The sequence below is a fragment of the Protopterus annectens genome, chromosome 1.part0 (genome assembly GCF_019279795.1).
Source record: "Protopterus annectens isolate FY-2018-M chromosome 1.part0, PAN1.0, whole genome shotgun sequence".
Lineage (NCBI taxonomy): Eukaryota > Metazoa > Chordata > Ceratodontiformes > Protopteridae > Protopterus > Protopterus annectens.
Window position 1 is genome coordinate 1,277,447,144 of NC_056725.1, and position 17,318 is coordinate 1,277,464,461.

Sequence of the window (17,318 nt, forward strand, 5' to 3'; positions counted from 1 at the left end):
TGTATTGCTACTGAGTTACTCTGTGCTGATCATTCAGTCTTACATTTGCATTGTGTCTGTTTTTATTTACTTATATTGCTTCTGAAATGTCTTTCTTCTTTCTGGTTATTTTCCTGCTTATTTAATACTCGTGAAGCTTTGTTCTCTGGTACCTCTGTGAAAGACCAATGACCCCTATGGCTATACATTCAACAAAGTATAATAAATAATAAATGACTGCATAAATAAATGTGCAAGTATTGCTTTATCTGGTGTCACCAACCACCACAACATTTCTGCTGACAATGCAGTAACCCACTAGTTTTACCTCTGGAAAAGTCGGCTGTTGGCTGGTAAATGCTTTCCCCACCAGATAAGCAACTTGAATTCAATTGTTTGAGCAGATTGCTGTAAGAGCAGATGAATATCCAGCCACTGTGCCAATAGGCTGGCAAAAAATTATTGTGATTAGCCAATCACAGCATGATCTGTGTATGTGCTAGCTAAGGTTACACGCCATGAAAAGGACATTTTCTCATGGTACCCTTTTTAATGCAGTGCCTAAGGAATAAAATCGCTGAACATAAAACTCCTCCTCTTGATGTTTCTAAGAAACATATTCTAATATTTATCTGTCTTGTAGTAAATTAAAAAAAAAAAAACAACAGTTACCTTTTCAACAAAAGAAGAATAAAAGGTGTTGTGAGATAAAGCTGGAAATCATTAGCAATATACCAAGTCCATCCGTTGCACTGAAAATGAATAAGAGATTTGAAGTTAATTTTTCAAGTACTTGATATTTTACATTTTCATTTACCTTTAACCCCTTCAGTAATGAATGATGTCTAAGTGTCTAAAAATCTGATTAATATTTAAGTAGTTTAAATAAATGCAACCAACTTTACCCTGCATCCCTGAATAGGCTAACACATGCATTACAAATGAAGGTACCTTATCAGAAGTAGAAGACTCACTCGTAAGAGTTCCAAAACTCAAAAAAATTAAGCACAATACTGCAGATAAACCAGCAAAGTATGAAACCCACTGTTACATTCTAAAAGTATTTAATAAAAGGGGCAAACAACTCTGAAACGCACAATGCTGGGCTGTACCCCTCACAACTTTGTTACTTTCACATTTCACAATGAGCTAATCGAAGGAAGGACACTGAGCAAACTCGGATCTATAATATATAACATTAAGTATCCTGTTTTTTTGCTTATTTTTTCGAGTTATTTATAGCACTTTGTCTACTGCATACTTTTCTAGCTAGTTTCACTGTGTGTGAGGTATTAACTGGAAATTGTCCACTTTTATTAAGCATCTGTTTGGATTGTTTGATTCTGATAACTTGTTTGCAGTTAAAAGCTTTCTCTAGAGGCTCCTTTATCTTTTTAAAACTTTCATTTAAATGCTCACTGCTGCTTTTCTGCTGTGAGAAACATTTCTGCAGTTTGTTTCCACCTGGTGGCTTTGCAGTTGCACGCCCCTACTGTAAATTTGATCTGGGACACTCCTCCCAGTCTAGTGTTATTACCTCACTCTACCTAATACAGGGACAACATTTGAGAAGGCCAATCCACTTAGTTTCTGCTCCTCCTTTCTCTCCTTCCACTTAAAAAAAAAAAAAATTCTAAGCTTGTTTCCTGCCTTTCCTGTAAGTCGTCTAGTCCAGATACAGATTTGCTGTGCCCAGGACTATTTGTAAGCTTCTGAGTGACCAAGCCTTTCTGTGTTGGAGGGAAGCCTTCTAGCTTAATTTTGTTTCTTAGAACTAGCCAGTTTTCTAGTTTCAGCACTCAAATTTGTTTCTTTGAGCTCAGCACTTGTTCAGAACTCATTGTAAGCACTAAATAAGCTACAAATTATTATTGCACTCAACTTTCCTCACTTGTCTAGAGGAAAACAGTTTCTAGTACTTAACAAATAAGCACCTATTCAGGCATGCCTAAGGGTCAGCTCCCGGTGTTTTCTCCTGTCTACCTGATGAATCTGGGCATCTTGGGGCAATGCAGCAATTGCCTCATGTACACAGACAACCCTCTCCCCCTACCACCCAACAATACAACCTGTGAGAGCTGCACTTATATAGCCAAACTAGAAGCAAAGCTCTCTTCACCCAAGACTGGACTAGACAGTCAAGAGGAGAAGGTAAACACTTGCATCACACCATACTCATCACATAGTCCCGCAAAACCTACACCACCAAAACAGACACAGAAACACAAAACACACACCTACATTCACGGAGGCTCTCAGTAAAAACCTGCCCAAGCAACAGGGACCTCCAAAGCAGAAACACAAGCAACCTCCACCCCCCAACACAACTCAAATGACACATAGCCCACAAACTCAGTGTGCCACTCAACCACAGCCTATAAGGCATAACAATGTTCCCAACACTCTAGTCATAGGTGACTCTATAGTCAGGCACACTGATGTTCCATTCACCAGGCTAAACAAGGAGAAAGTTACTGTCAGCTGCCTGTTGGGTGCCAGGATCCGCCACATAAAGCATGCACTCAGGTCACTCCACAACAAGTACAAATATGACTCTGTCATTGTCCATGTTGATGTGAATGACCTGAGACATACCTCCCTGTACTACATGAAAAGGGACATGGAGGAGCTGTCTGATCTTGTAGCCCAGGCAGGTATGACCCTAGCCCTGAGTAGCATCCTGCCATCACCCAGAATGATACCACAGTACAAGGACAAAATGATTGACTTCAACAATTGGCTAAGCTTCTGGTGTCATTCTAAGGGGATCCAGTATCTGACTGCCTGGGATGACATGATCGACAAACCACGATGCTTTGCCAGAGATGGCCTGCACCTATCGCCTCTGGGATTCCGGATACTGGCTAAGGCTCATGCCACCCATATAGTGCCTTTTTTAGGCAAGGTTCAAATGACAAATTCACCACTGTAACAGGTACAAGCAAGCAGACTCAATGCTAGAAGTCTAAACCTCAAAATGCACTCACTCGAGGTACTCCTTAAACTGGAGAACATCAACATTTGTGCAGTGACAGAGACCTGGTTCAAGGCACCAGAGGGTACCCCTGCATTACCAGGCAATAATTCATACCACAACTTTCGGCCAAATAACCTGGACTGAAACACTAAAGGTGGAGGCATGTCTGTATTCATTAAGGATATCCACACCTCCAGGCTAGTTGCTCAGTATAATGCATCTGAGATTATCCAAGTGAAACTAACTCTGAGCAAGACCGCAATCCAAATTGTAGCTTGCTATAGATCCCCCACCATGCCCCAGGATTCCCACTCCTCATTTCTTGATGCACTGGAAAATATTAGGGTACAACCTAACACCCCAATAATGGGTGATTTCAACTACCCCACTATTAACTGGGAAAACTGCTCATGTACCAACTCTTGTGCTCAACGTTTTCTGGAATTCATAAATTCCAATGCCTTGGATCAACTTATCCACACCCCTACCAGGAGCAGCAATATCCTAGACCTGGTTATTACCAACATGGGCAACCAGTGCTCCACTCCAGAGGTCAATTCCTCATTGGTCAGATCCGACCACAAGCAAATCACCCTAGACAGCCACATCCCTCCCCCACCCCCCATTAGAGAAACCACTGTAAACAATTTCTCCAAAGCCAACTTCATGCTTCTTAAGACAGAAGAGGCAAACTTCACGACACCCATACTGACGGACAATAGAGATATGACTTCTGAATCCTACACAAATGCACTTTATAAGCACTTACATGAGTGCATGGATTGTGCGATCCCTAACTGAACTAAGATGCTATCCTCCAAAAAAAGGAAGCCAATCTGGTGGTCCCCTGCCATAAACAAACTCTACAACAGAAGAACGAAAATGTTGCAAAAAAGGGTAAAAATCCCATGATTGGAGGAACTCCCTGGTCAGCCTCAGTAAGAAGCTGAGATCCCTCATAAAATCCTCCAAAGCTAGTTATGAAAACAAAATCGCCACTGACTCTAAAGACAACCACAAAGCATTCTATAGCTATGTCAAGAATCTGAATGGCAACACTCAGATCTGCTCTGAGTTACAGCACAATGGCACTAAATATACAGAACTAACTGATACTGCCAACATCCTGGCAGATAGGTTAAGTGCTAACTTTACCCCCCCCCCTCTCATCTCCTAAAGGGCCCATCTCTACACTGGAAGAATGCAAAGCTCCTGTAATCATGGCTGCATAGGTAAAAAACACACTCTCCAAAGCCAAGAACACAGCATCCATGGGACCTGACAACATCCCAGGCTGCGTTCTACATGAACTACAGAACGAACTGGCACCCCACCTAAGCACCATGTTCAATCATAGCCTCACCTCAGGCTATGTGCCCACTGAATGGCGCACAGCGACGGTTATCCCACTCCGCAAAGGGGGAGCCACCACGGACCCTGGAAACTACCACCCCATTAGCCTGACAAGCCTGGTCTGCAAGGCTATGGAACATATCATCATGGAACTTATAAACAATGACATTGGTAATCTCCAAACTCAGGACCCCATCCAGTTTGGGTTTGTAAAAGGCAGATCGTGTCTCCTAACCCTGATAGACTTCTTTGAAGTGGTCACCAAAGTCGTAGATGAGGGTAAGGTGGTTCACACAGCCTATCTAGATTTCAACAAGGCTTTCAACACCATCCCCCACTCTGGAATTATAGATAAGCTCACTAAACTAGGTATAAATCACAAGATGGGTTGCCAACTGGCTCACTGACAGAACCCACACTGTGAAAGTAGCAGACTCCAAATCCAACTTCAGACCAGTGACAAGTGGAGTACCACAGGGTTCAGTCCTGGGTCCTCTCCGCTTTGGTATCTACTTCTCTGAAGTTCAGGCTAACACAGTAGGTCTTTGGCTAACGAAGTTCACAGATGACAGTAAACTAGGAGCCATAATCAAAACTCCAAAAGATGTGGACATCCTACAAAAGGGCCTCACTGAGACAGATGCCTGGTGTCAAAGCCATGGCCTCAAGCTCAATGCCAAAAAGTGCATTGCCATCCCTTTTGGTAAAAACTCTGTACCCATGAAATACCACATAGGCGGTAGTCTACTTAACACCGAAAGTGTAATAAGAGACCTTGGGACACAGGTGGACAGTAGTCTCTCCTTTGATAATCACATCGCCACAGTAGTCAGGAAATCCTTCTACATGGCACACCTCATCACAAAAGGTTTCTCATCCAGGAAAAAAGAGGTCATCGTTCCCCTCTACTCGTCACTCATTAGACCCATTATAGAGTACATCGCCCCTTTAGGTATGTACCTCTCAAGACAGCTACAACTATTGGAAAGGCCACAGAAATACCTCACAAAGAGGATTACCAGCCTCAAACAGATGCCCTACTCAGACCGTCTCAAAAAACTGCAGCTTTACTCCGTCGCATATCACCTACTCAGAGGTGATCTCTGCCTAACACACAAAGCTATGTCAAACCCAAAGCTTTTGGACATGCTCCACTTAAAGAAATCCCAATCCCTCCAAGCTACATGCTCTAGGGACCTAAACTTTGTCACCACATTAAACAGAACATGCTGTAGGGATAGATTCCTGTCCCAGTGACTTCCCATACTCTGGAACAAACTACCTATCTATATCAAACAAAGCTCCTCATTAGCACTCTTCAAGAAAAATCTTGATGAGAGGATGGGAAATAGGGAATACACCCCAGGATTACTTCTGTGGCTCTGCTCGATAGCTTCTAGGGCCAATAGCCTAGTACCTACCTATGAACTTACTGTAGATATACTAACTTCAAGATCACTTTATCTTGGAGAGGGGGGAATTCTCCAATATCTGGTTGTTTTAGGCATACTATATTATTTTTCCACTATGCATTTAATTTATCAGAGTTTTGGGACTTGCACTACCAGGGCCCATAAATACAACAAGTAACCCCCAAAAATGGATAATGGATAACATAAACAAGTGTAAACTAACATTAACAATAATCATCAAACAACTATTTTCATAAAACTTCATGTGGAGACTTCACCTTTCTTATTTCTGTGTTACAAGTAAATAAAAGAATATCACCATATAGTCCTGTAATTTCTTTAATGTAGAATGAGGACTCATGTTAAGGGAGAAAAAATCATAATTCAAAATAGGATCTGTGACTTTTGAGACAAAACTGACAATTCCCTACCTTACCTTTTTTATTTTTTTTATTTTTTTTTTTTTTTACAAAACAAAATCAATAATAAGTATTTAGAATGCTAGTTCTCTGATCAATCTCCTAAATAAACACCTGATTTTGTATGAGATACATTGTGGTTAACTAGAACAAATCAGACCCTCTGCCATTAGAGTAGAATCTAATCTGACAAATTCTCAAAAAACATAATTTAGTAAATATTAATCTGTTTGATTTTTTATGCTTTGTTGGCCAGGTTAGTTCCACTAGGCTAGTGGCCTATTATCAGGGAAGAGCTGAGATGGCATTTATATGCTGAAACCTCACTTACGCAAATCCCAAAAGACCGACACATACACGGCGAACCGCAAGAACACCGAACGTCCTTAAGCACAAAATTCAAAATATCCAATTGCCATAGTTGGCCATCTCTACCACCCACTACGTACTGCCTACCCAAACAAAATAAATATGAATGTATTACTATATATGCACTTACCTTAACCGGCATCCTAACCCTAAGGTCAGTAACTATTGCACATTTACGTTAGGGAGCTATACCGGATAAGGGAGTCTCCTACTGACGTTTTACCTCATTAAACATGGTGTGGACAACTTTGCTGATTTGGTATTTTGAATTTCACGCTTAAGGACGTTCAGTATTGATGTAGTTCGCTGTTTATGTGTCAGCCTTTTGGGATTCGTGTAAGTGAGGTTTCGTCATTCTAATATAGACCTCATTTATACTACTAGGGAAGTTTGACCATGGCATCAAGGACTTTACCCAACTCTTTTCAATTTGTTTCATGGGATCTTTTACAACCACCTGACCTACCACCACATTCAAGCAGATGAAACTTGGTTTAATGTTTCACCCAAAGGACAACACACTCAGGAGTGTAGCACCCCCCTCCCAATACTGTCCTTCAGTGTCAACAATCTAATCACCTGGAGTGGGAATATAACACTCAGTCTTCTGGTCTTCCATTACAAATAGCAAGTGTTGCACCATATTGCACTACTCAAAAAGTCTTTTGGCTTTTCCCGGTTAGGGGTCACCACAGCAGAACTCCGCTCCTCTCATGATTGGTAGTGGATTTTTACAGTGCTGAGTTGTCAGCCCGATGCCCAACCTTCAATGAAGGCACGCTCATTCATGCTCCCACATATCTGCATGTCTTTAGCAACACTCGACCACGGGGAGGACATGTAGACTCCACACAGAAGGTGCTGCAGCCGAGAATCGAACGGGAGAACCTCTTGCTGCGAGGCGACAACACTAACCGCTGCACCACTGCGGCCATACCATGTTGCACTACTGACACTACAAAACAACAAATTTGTTCTAGAATAAAAATTTCTGTCTCAAATCATAAACCTAATAAAGATCCTCCTAGGAAGTTCTTTGATTGGCACTGAATACAGAGGTATTCAGTTTCATTGTATTCATCACCCATTACAAATTCCTAGCTAATAATGTCAGTAACTGGATGACATTTTTTGGTCATATCCCTCTTAGCAGTTGTTTATTTTTCCAATAAAACATGTATTAAATGACTTATGTCTTAAAAATAACATTCGTGGACCATTTGTGGAAAATAATTGTTAAAGCCTCTCTTGCAATTAGGTATGACACAGCATAAACAGGAAAATCAAGTATCTGTGTATTACATTTATTAATTCATTCTGACTGCAGCATTATGCAACTTCACACTTGCGCATTCCACAGCACTGTTACACTGTTACACAGAATTGACTAAGACAATCTCTACACTAAGCTGTACAAACATCTGCTGCAGAGAGCAGTAAGTGGACCAGGCAATGCATTTGCATTCAGTATTGACATTTGTACTTGACAAACATAATTTCTGAGCATAAATCACATTACTGAATGTTATGTAGGTGATGGTCAGGCATCAGCTCTTGAAATATTGAAATACTGGCCATCCAAGTGAATGGACTACTCACATTTTGTTGAATTTACCACCGACACTTAATTTTAAGTTATTTTTGTGGTGAGGTACAGGGGTTATACTCTGTCTCTCTCTCTCTCTTTTTTTTTTTTTTTTTTATGGTTGTATGATCTTAGATTTGGAATTATTAAGAAATGAGTGTGGGAACACAACCTCAACATGTATGATGTAGAGGGGCTTACCCCAGTAAAAAATGTGTATACAAAATCCAGTTGTGTGTACTGTAAGTGCTAAATTTGATTAAATGTCATTTGCCTTAGCCTGGGCAGCCACGGTGGTGCAACGGTTAGCGTTGCCAACTCACAGCAAGAGGTTCTCCAGTTTGATCCTCGGCTGGGGTGCCTTCTGTGCAGAGTCTGCATGTCCTCCATGTGGTCGCGTGGGTTTCCTCCATGTGCTCCGGTTTCATCCTAATGACATGCTGTAGGTGGATTAGACACTCTAAATTTGCCCTAGGCATGAGTGTGTGTGCCTTCTGTGGAAGGTCGGGTGCCAGGCTGGGAACTCGACACCATAAAACTCCACTGCTAATCATGAGTGGACAGGTGATCTGCTGTGGCGACCCCCTAACCGGGAAAAGAAGAAGTCATCTGTCTTAGTGCATTTTGATGAAATGTACTTTGGCAAGTTGATGTTTAGCAAAGTACCATGAGCACATACAGTGAGTGCTCTGAAGCAGTGTCATTCAATTTATCATTTCATTATTACTGTAATCAGAAGCACTCTGTGACAATTCTAGTCACTTCCAAATCACTAAAGAGATGCTTCTGACACCATGCAAGGTAGGTTGAAGACAGAAGGCAAGCCAGACTGCAGAATAATATCTGTCTGAGGTTTCACTTCTTGCAATTAGGATGGCATAATGCAACCCGTTTCTGCTTGAATGAAGTGTTGCAAAGGCAGTATTTAGCAGCAGGTATGTGACAGGAAGGTTATGGTGCCAAACTCATGATTAGCCCTTTAGTGTAAATCAGGTAAAGTAAAGGAGATGCTAAAGGGTCTGGTGGCAGAGGACAGCAGCATGCAAGATGGCCAAAGCTATGTTCGGAAGGATGTAATGGAAGTAAACTGTAGGACAGCAGCCTGTCTTAGAACCATTGTAAAAACCAGGAGCCCATTAATTGAGCAGCTACAGTGAGAGATAATAGAGCTGCCGTAGAAGGTGGGGCTGCTATATGTAAAATTAGATGAAGTGGAAAACAAAGCCAGAAAGAGAGAATGTGTTTTTAATTGGATTGCCAGAAGGCAGATTGGGAAAGACAATGATGACTTCCTGAATTGAGAGTAGAGCAAGGCCCCTTAGGTAGGCAGCTTGGTTGGAAATAAAGACTAATAGAGCCCACAAGGTAGCAAGTCCAGGCCTAGCAGGTAGGCCAAACAGGACAATTAAGAAACTGCATGAGTACAAACACAGCACTGCATTTAATACATTGCCAGGGAAAGGAAGGGCTGTGTACAGTGGGTTAGGGTGGTAGATAAAAGAATTTTCACTTTCTTTGTACAAACATGGCAATCTTTTTTGAGTAAACAACATGGGTGCTAAGGCAGAAAGAGAGGATCAGGATCTAACTGGTAAACCTTATAATCTGGCAGTGATGAGAAAACATCAGAGGTGAAGCTTGTCTTCAACAGAAGATGCAGCGAGGGTCTATGAGACAGATGTGAGATCCCCAAACCACAATGACTCTCTTCTATGCTTATCTGGATCTCATGGAGGTCCAGTTAAACAGGTGGTAGACAGAAACCATGGTGAAATTCTAAATGTTCTTAAAGAAACAATATAAAGGTTTACACAATACATGTCTTTGAGAACATGAAGGGGTGACAGCTAAACAGAAGTAGTGAGGAGGGGATTATGGATGAAATACTGCCACACTAAAAGAAAGAAGGGGAGAATGACTTACTGCCCCTGAGTAGCAAAAAGTGACCAAAGGGACCCAAGGCTGAAATAATTACTTTTTCTAGAAAGGTTAGATGGCAGTGTGCATATAAGAGATGTTAGGTAGATGATGGTGATGTGTTAAAGGCAAACAAGCAGTGAAGGCTGAGAAGCTGTAGGCTAGCTAAAGGGAGATGGAGAGTCATGAAGGATCTTGATTAGGAGCACAAAGATGCCAGAAAGAATATCAGTAAGTGCACTGAAAGCAAATATGTGAAGACAAGGGACTACAGGAAGATCTAAATTAATAGTGGCTTTTTGCCATTTGCGTTTTTACTCTGTTTGAAACCTGACAAGGAGGAGTGTATATAGAAGAAGTGAGAAGGTAAATACAGCTTTTGTGGTGGAGGGCTCTGAGAAGAAGACTGAACATAAACACTGCAGGGATAATGTGCAGAAGAGCACGACATATGGTACTGTGTAAGAAGAGTCTTTTTAATGACATCTAGAAGGTGAGTGACACTTGAAGTAACTTTCTGTCTTCACCCTGACGATAGGAAGTAGAAAGATGAATGACTCCACTGTACTCTGAACTACAGTTTTGTTATAAGATTTTAGTGCATGCAGGAAATTAACTAAAAAGTACCTGAAAAACTGTAGAGAGCAGATTATATGCAAGGGTGTTAGAAGACCACATTTGCTTAACAGTGTGGAGTGTGTATAGGAGGACACTGGGATAAGCACCAGAGTTGTCAAAATATTGTATAGGGAAAACTATGTGATGTTAGTGACGAGCAGCATTGAAGGAGTTCCTCGCTTATTTGCTATGGAATAAGAAATAAATTACTGAGAGAGTGCTAGCCTATGACTACAAAAATACCAAAGACACTGCTGCAGATTGGTGACTATGGCTGGGTGTATGTTGTAAGTACTAGGACTGTAACTGCAATGCTCACAAGACTGACAATGAACAGGAGGGCATTTACTAACCTTGAGGCTATAGCTGCTAGGAGTATTCCACCCTACTCTAGCGGACAGTGACCTCAGAATTAATATATATGTAGTCAGCAGATGTGTAGGAGCACAACCCCTCCCCCTACAGCTGATGTATAGAGAAGGCACACTCTCCCACTCCCAGAAAAACACTTTAATTATTTCATAATGAGTTTTAGTATTTCCTATTTTGTAGCTGAAATATTTTATTTTTTGTTGTATTTAGGGATCACAGTATCAGGTTTCACATTTATAGAGAATCACTATGTAGAAAGGACCTGTAAATGTTTATTATGTAATTTTTTTTTGATGTGGGGAATATACTGTATGTAAATAAAATATGGAATACAAATAGACAATTTTTCTTATGGAATGCAAATAGGAAAACTTAGCACTGAAATGTAGCAAGTGCAATTTCTTAGTGTATTACCAGCTTCATCAACCCCAAATAACCATAATTAATTATAAACCAGATTTTTCCTAAACATGTGTTTTCCAAAATTATATCACCAATGTAAAATAAACTGTACTGTTTGACTGAAACTCTAAGGGGTAGCGAAGTTAGAGGTTCAAGAAGAGCGCACATGGCAAAATTATCAAAACTTACACAACATCCAGAGATTAGTGTCACAAACCAAACCTGGTGACAGGGCATTGCAAGTGTGCTGGAAGGATTGTTGACAGCAAGTCCTGTTGTGGTTGACTCAAGAAAATGAGGTCTGCATGTTGTGACCAGGCCATTGCATTTTCCACTGCTGCTGCTGCTGGGAAAGAACTAATAGAAAGCACTCCTCACTGTCATCCTTCAAACATTGATGATACTGAGGCATCCAGATGTCAGACACAACTGAAGACAAAGGTGATACAGAGCAAGAATAATCCAACCAAGATGTGCCAGGTCTGCGTCGCATATATTAATAGCAAAGTCGAATAACACCTTCCAGTAAAAGGTCCCTTCTCAAAACAGTCAGATGGTAGTGCTGGATGATGACCACTAAAAATAAACATAGGCCACCTACATCAGCCAGATCCCCAAATGCATGCTGCTGAAGATACACAAGTTCAGGATGGAAATATGTCAATACAGGGGATATGAAGGTATCTGTGATCATAGTGACTACTGTACAGAACCTTGGACATTTGGGTTCTGCTAGATGCTAGCTAATGGATGTAACCTTTCCACATCTAGTCAACAGCAGGTATATATAGTGCATGATTCTTTGGGAAATAAATCAGCAGGTATGCTGCTCTAATTTGTTTATTTATCTAGTAGGATTCAAGCATGCTACAACCACAATTAAGGAGATAATCAGACAGAGGATGTACCTGATATATGCTATCTCATTTTAATAGTCTTTGAAAGAGTGGCATATAATGCTACTAGGATACATTTTCAAAATAGTTAGATTTGTGGATATCTTTTACAGCTATCACAGTCGATTTAAAGAAAGGTGCAGAAATGTCTGTGCTATAAATATGCAATGCATCAGGATTATTAAATGGATATAAAGTAGCTGCGGGCACTTTTATTTCTACATCCTATTAGGCAGTATTTCAAAAACTATGGGAAGATGCCTGATGTGTCTCAAGAGTTGTTTACTTGATTCCTTGCTAATTATATCAAAAGATGCTTGAAACTTTATGGCACAAATTTCATGAAAAAACATCACTTTCTCCTATAATTACTCCACCTTATTAGTCAATCCAAGATGTTGTTCTTATAGCTCTGTTGCAGATACCTTCCACACCTTCAGACAGCAAAATGCAACTGTGAGAACCAAAGGTGGTGGAGTATCTATCTACATTAAAGATAAATACTCCTCCAGACTGGTTAGACAAGATAAGTCTATGTAGCTACTCCAAGTTTAGATTACCATGGATAAGCTCCCCCCCCCTTCAGGTCATTGCTAGTTACAGGTTCCCCTCCATGAACCAAAATGCTCATGTGGCTTATTTGGCTTTACTTGAGTCAATCAAAATACAATCTAACACTCTTGTCATGGGAGATTTTAACTATCTTACCATCAACTGGGAAACCTATATGAGCCCCAACTTACTTGCACAAAAGTTCCTTGACTTTGTTAACTCAAATGCCCTGAAACAAATTGCACAAAATCCTACAAGGGGCTCAAATATACTTGACCTGGTTCTTACCAACATGAGAGACCATTGTGATACCGTACGTGTAGGACCTTCATTAGTAAAATCTGATCATAAGTCAGTCACGTTTGAAGTAGCAATAATTCCAGAATCCATCAGAGGTGAAGTCAAATTAAAAACTTCACCAAAGCCAACTACACCCTCCTATGGATTGGCATAAATGATTTCTAAAGCCCCAGTCCCCACAGGTGGTCTTGGCAGCTATACTAAAGTATACTCTTGATGCCTTGTACCAAGATTTATACAAATATATAGACACAGCTGTGCCAGACAGGACCAAAGTAAGAGTCTCAAGAAAAAAACAGCCATCCTGGTGGACATCTCACATAAATAGACTATACAACAAGTGTAAGAAGCTGTTGTTGAAAAAACATTCACAGAGAAAGTGTTATGTTGGGGTATATACATGGCTGATACATGGTTAAATGTCTGCAGCACCCTGTATGATGGGGTAGGTATTGGTATTTTTGAATACCCAGGCACCCTCTGGGCCTACTCTGGCTTAGTGGCAGCAGATTGTTGGGAAATGGCCATGCTAGACTTTAAGTGAGTGAATGTACAGAGAAAATAGGCCAGGATTAGTGTTTGGAAAGACAAGGGATACAGGTTTTGACATGGAATGGGGATGTGGTTCTTGATGAAAGAGCTAGAGTGTCATATATGTTCATTGGTTCATACTAAGCTAATGGCCACAAGGGTCTATACAAGCCTAGCCATGCTACCAAATCAAGTTTTATCCCAGAGTTCCTTGGACGCCTATATGGTGGGGTATATTAGTAAAGAGGTAGCAAAGGGTTATGTGGGGGTAGTTTGTTAGTTGGGGATTAATTTACTTACTATTGATCTCTATCCATCAGAGACATAGGGCCAGGCTGGAGCTGAATTTGTGATTTCCCATTCAGTGATCAAGGCTTCTTTTGAACAGGGTCAGGGATGAACTCTTATAGGTTCATGAATCTGTGTTCTTACAAAACACAGAGATAGACAGAGGAAAGACAGGCCGAGGTTTTTTTAGAAGAGGATATATAAAGGTTGATTAGGGCTGTGTGGGGCAGGTGGGAAGAAGACTGTGGCAGTCATGGTGTGAAAAGGTGAATAACAGAATGAGGCAGTATAGGAGAGAAGAAAGGCTATGTGGTTCTTGACAGATTGTTCAGTGTTGATCGGTTCGAGACAAAGCTAGAATGAGGACTGTCCTGGAGTGTGAGAAGGAAGTGGTAGTGACTGAAGAAAAGTTCAGAGTGAAGGAAGATCCAAACAAGGATAGGTTGTGCTGTGTAACGGAGCTGAATAGGAAGTGCTGAGAGGCTCTATGGGATGTGATGAGGTGAGGGTACATGATGGACATTTGCACAGGCTGTGGAAGGAGAAGAAGCATTCATGTTTTTTGGGGGGATGAAAGATGGCAATTAAGTAAGGTGGATTAGCTTTTTGTTGCTAGAGAAAGCTTGGCCGACTGGTGTTGGTAGAAATTAAGGCAAGGTATTTGTCAAACCATGCTTACATAATACTGGAAATGGGGCGGGCTAACAACTGGCAGTATATTGTATGGAAATAAAAAGGGTAAAAACTAGCAGTAATTTAAAGGTATCAAAGTAGGCAACAGAAAAGAATGAGGATATTGGGGCAATAGAGACGTATTTAAGACTGTATGCTTTGAACTTAAGATTATTAGGTTACCTAAACCAACACATCTTGCTTGGAAGATTGCTGTAGGTCAGATAAATGGGAATTATTTGTGATACAGTCATTTTGACCACAGCAACCATTTCCTCTAATCACTCTTACATTTTCGATATCCTGAGGAGCAGACTTAATCTCCTCAAATTTACAATAGAAACCCAGGATATTGTTACAGCATTGCTTTCTGCAAAACCAAGGTCAAATACTTATGTTTTCATTGCCAACACTATTTAGTCAACAAGTATGTTAATCAACTATCTGGGCCAAATACAAGAAGCATCAAGAAAAAAATTACAGTTTCTACAAAATATGGAATTATTCTATACTACACATCTCTCTCATTAAAGTATTTTATATGTAACCAGTAATTAACAATGAATACTGTACGCCTGCTAAAATGGCCACATTCTTTCCATGATTTTCAGATCGTTATGAGGAATGTGGTTCAAATGATGAAGATATGTTATACATATTCTTGTACGCAGAAACTCTGGAATGCTGCTAATACTTGACTGAAACTGTTGTGCTTGAGACAACAAGATTTGATATGCAGTTAGTTATTTTTGTGTAAAACTAATTTTCTTTCTTTGCAGGAAGACATCCAGCCCAATTGTAGTTTTTTAAACTAATTAAGATTTATAATTCAATGTATTTACTCACTCTAGCAGTGATTAATACAAATAATCTTCATGTTACTATAAAACATTTAATGGGTTATAAGCTGAATGAGAAATCTAAGATACTTTGTAAAGTGGACGTCTTCATGAAATCCTTTGTTTCAGAAAGCAAAAAGTTAGAACTCTTGTCTCAAAACGGTTGCGTTTCATTCAAAATATTTTATTATATTTTGAATTTTTAAATGCCACTTTATTCAAATTCTGTTCTTATGTTTACTGTATTTACTATGTATATTTTGTATTGAGATAGAATCCTTTTGCTATTATGTGTACATTTACAATGATGATGTTAGACAGCTCAGAAATGTTCTTATTGTTTTGCAAATCTTGTATTCAATTATTCTTTGTTTCTATGCTGCTTCTTGTTTTATTCTGTTTACCTGTGACCATTTTTGCAAATTGTTTAAAAGTAGCAATATGTTTTGTATAACAAAAAGGAGGTGAGAGCTAGGAAATACCTTTGTACAGAATATAGACTGCACTGTTGTCTAAACCAATACCCTATTGATTCTAAGCAATGCTAAACCTAGTGCCTCTGTATAAACATAAAGAGAGCTGAGGATATGACTTGGGTATGCAGAGAATGAGGTCATTTTCCTTAAGACAGTTGCTTTATCAGATGGCTGTCCTGAGCTGTTGTGTGAAAACTTTACTTTCAGCGATACCATTCTAACATTTGCATGTATCTAATACTTCTGGAAGCTGATAAGTACAAATCAGGTTATAGTGAACGCAAAATGCCAAAGATCATACAAAAAAACTGTAACTTTATTACAGCTTATGATGCATCCTGGTCATTATTGTGCTAACTGAACTACAAAATGAAAGGCAACCTCTTTTTTTTCTCATTTGCACTTGCATTGTTTCTGCCTGACTACAACAATGGTATATATACAATAGTTTTTTATTTGAGAATTGTTAATACATTGTCATAATTCAACTCAGATCTTTAAATTGTTAACTATTTCAAATTATATAAATAAAGTTATACAGTGTATAATTATTTCATCACATATTGCAAAACAAAATGTCTGTTACATGCTTACTTTGCTGTATGGACTTGGACACACAATTTTCATCTGGCAAACATAATTTATAGCTTATGCTTACACTTGTAGATGCCTGCTACCTGTACTTAATAGCTTTATGTTTAATATGTTTTCCCTTCATCTGTCATTTGTCATTGTAATTTATTATTCTTATTTCCATTGCTTGTATAAAAATATTATACTTTTTTAACTTCCATTTTACTTCTGACTCTTGCTAGGGTTGTTTGTTTGCTCTGCCTTTGGACAATGCACCACAGAGTCCAATATCTGCTTAGTGTTTCAATCAACACAAGCTAAATGAAAGCTCCTCAGCCCAAAGGTTGCATGTAACTAAAATGCAAAAGCATAGATGATCAATAAACTTAGTACAAAACAAAAGCACTCACATTACTCTAATTTGCCTATCATTAATGGAAAAAGTGCTCTTTTAATTAATCTTCCTTTAAAGTTGACCACTTCATTAATATTGGGAGGTACAATTACCATTACTAGTTACTGCACTGAAGTATTCCACACAGAAGGTGATCTTTGTATGTCTTTTTGATAGCAACTCTATTGTTAAGATTATCTTTTTTGTGAACCAAGCACCTATAATCCACTGCTGCGCCCTCAAATAGCATCCTTTAAGAGAATTTGTGAGGTGAATTTCAGGCAGTTATCTAATAGATCTAAGAAGGGTGTTTTATAATTTTGCATGCATATATGTTTATTAAATAATTTAAGTAATAACTCTACTATCAGAGTAATGAAGACTGATAAAGGCG

The 17,318-nt window shown here is 39.5% G+C and overlaps 1 protein-coding gene across 1 annotated transcript in view; it reads right to left on the reverse strand.

Annotated features, from left to right (window-relative positions):
* The window catches only part of LOC122801053 (O-acyltransferase like protein-like), a 676,941-nt gene that overhangs the window by 133,197 nt on the left and 526,426 nt on the right, over positions 1-17,318 (reverse strand). Inside the window, exon 8 of the mRNA XM_044070575.1 lies at positions 652-731. Within this exon, the coding sequence (XP_043926510.1) occupies positions 652-731 (80 nt within the window). The remainder of the gene's footprint in view (positions 1-651; positions 732-17,318) is intronic.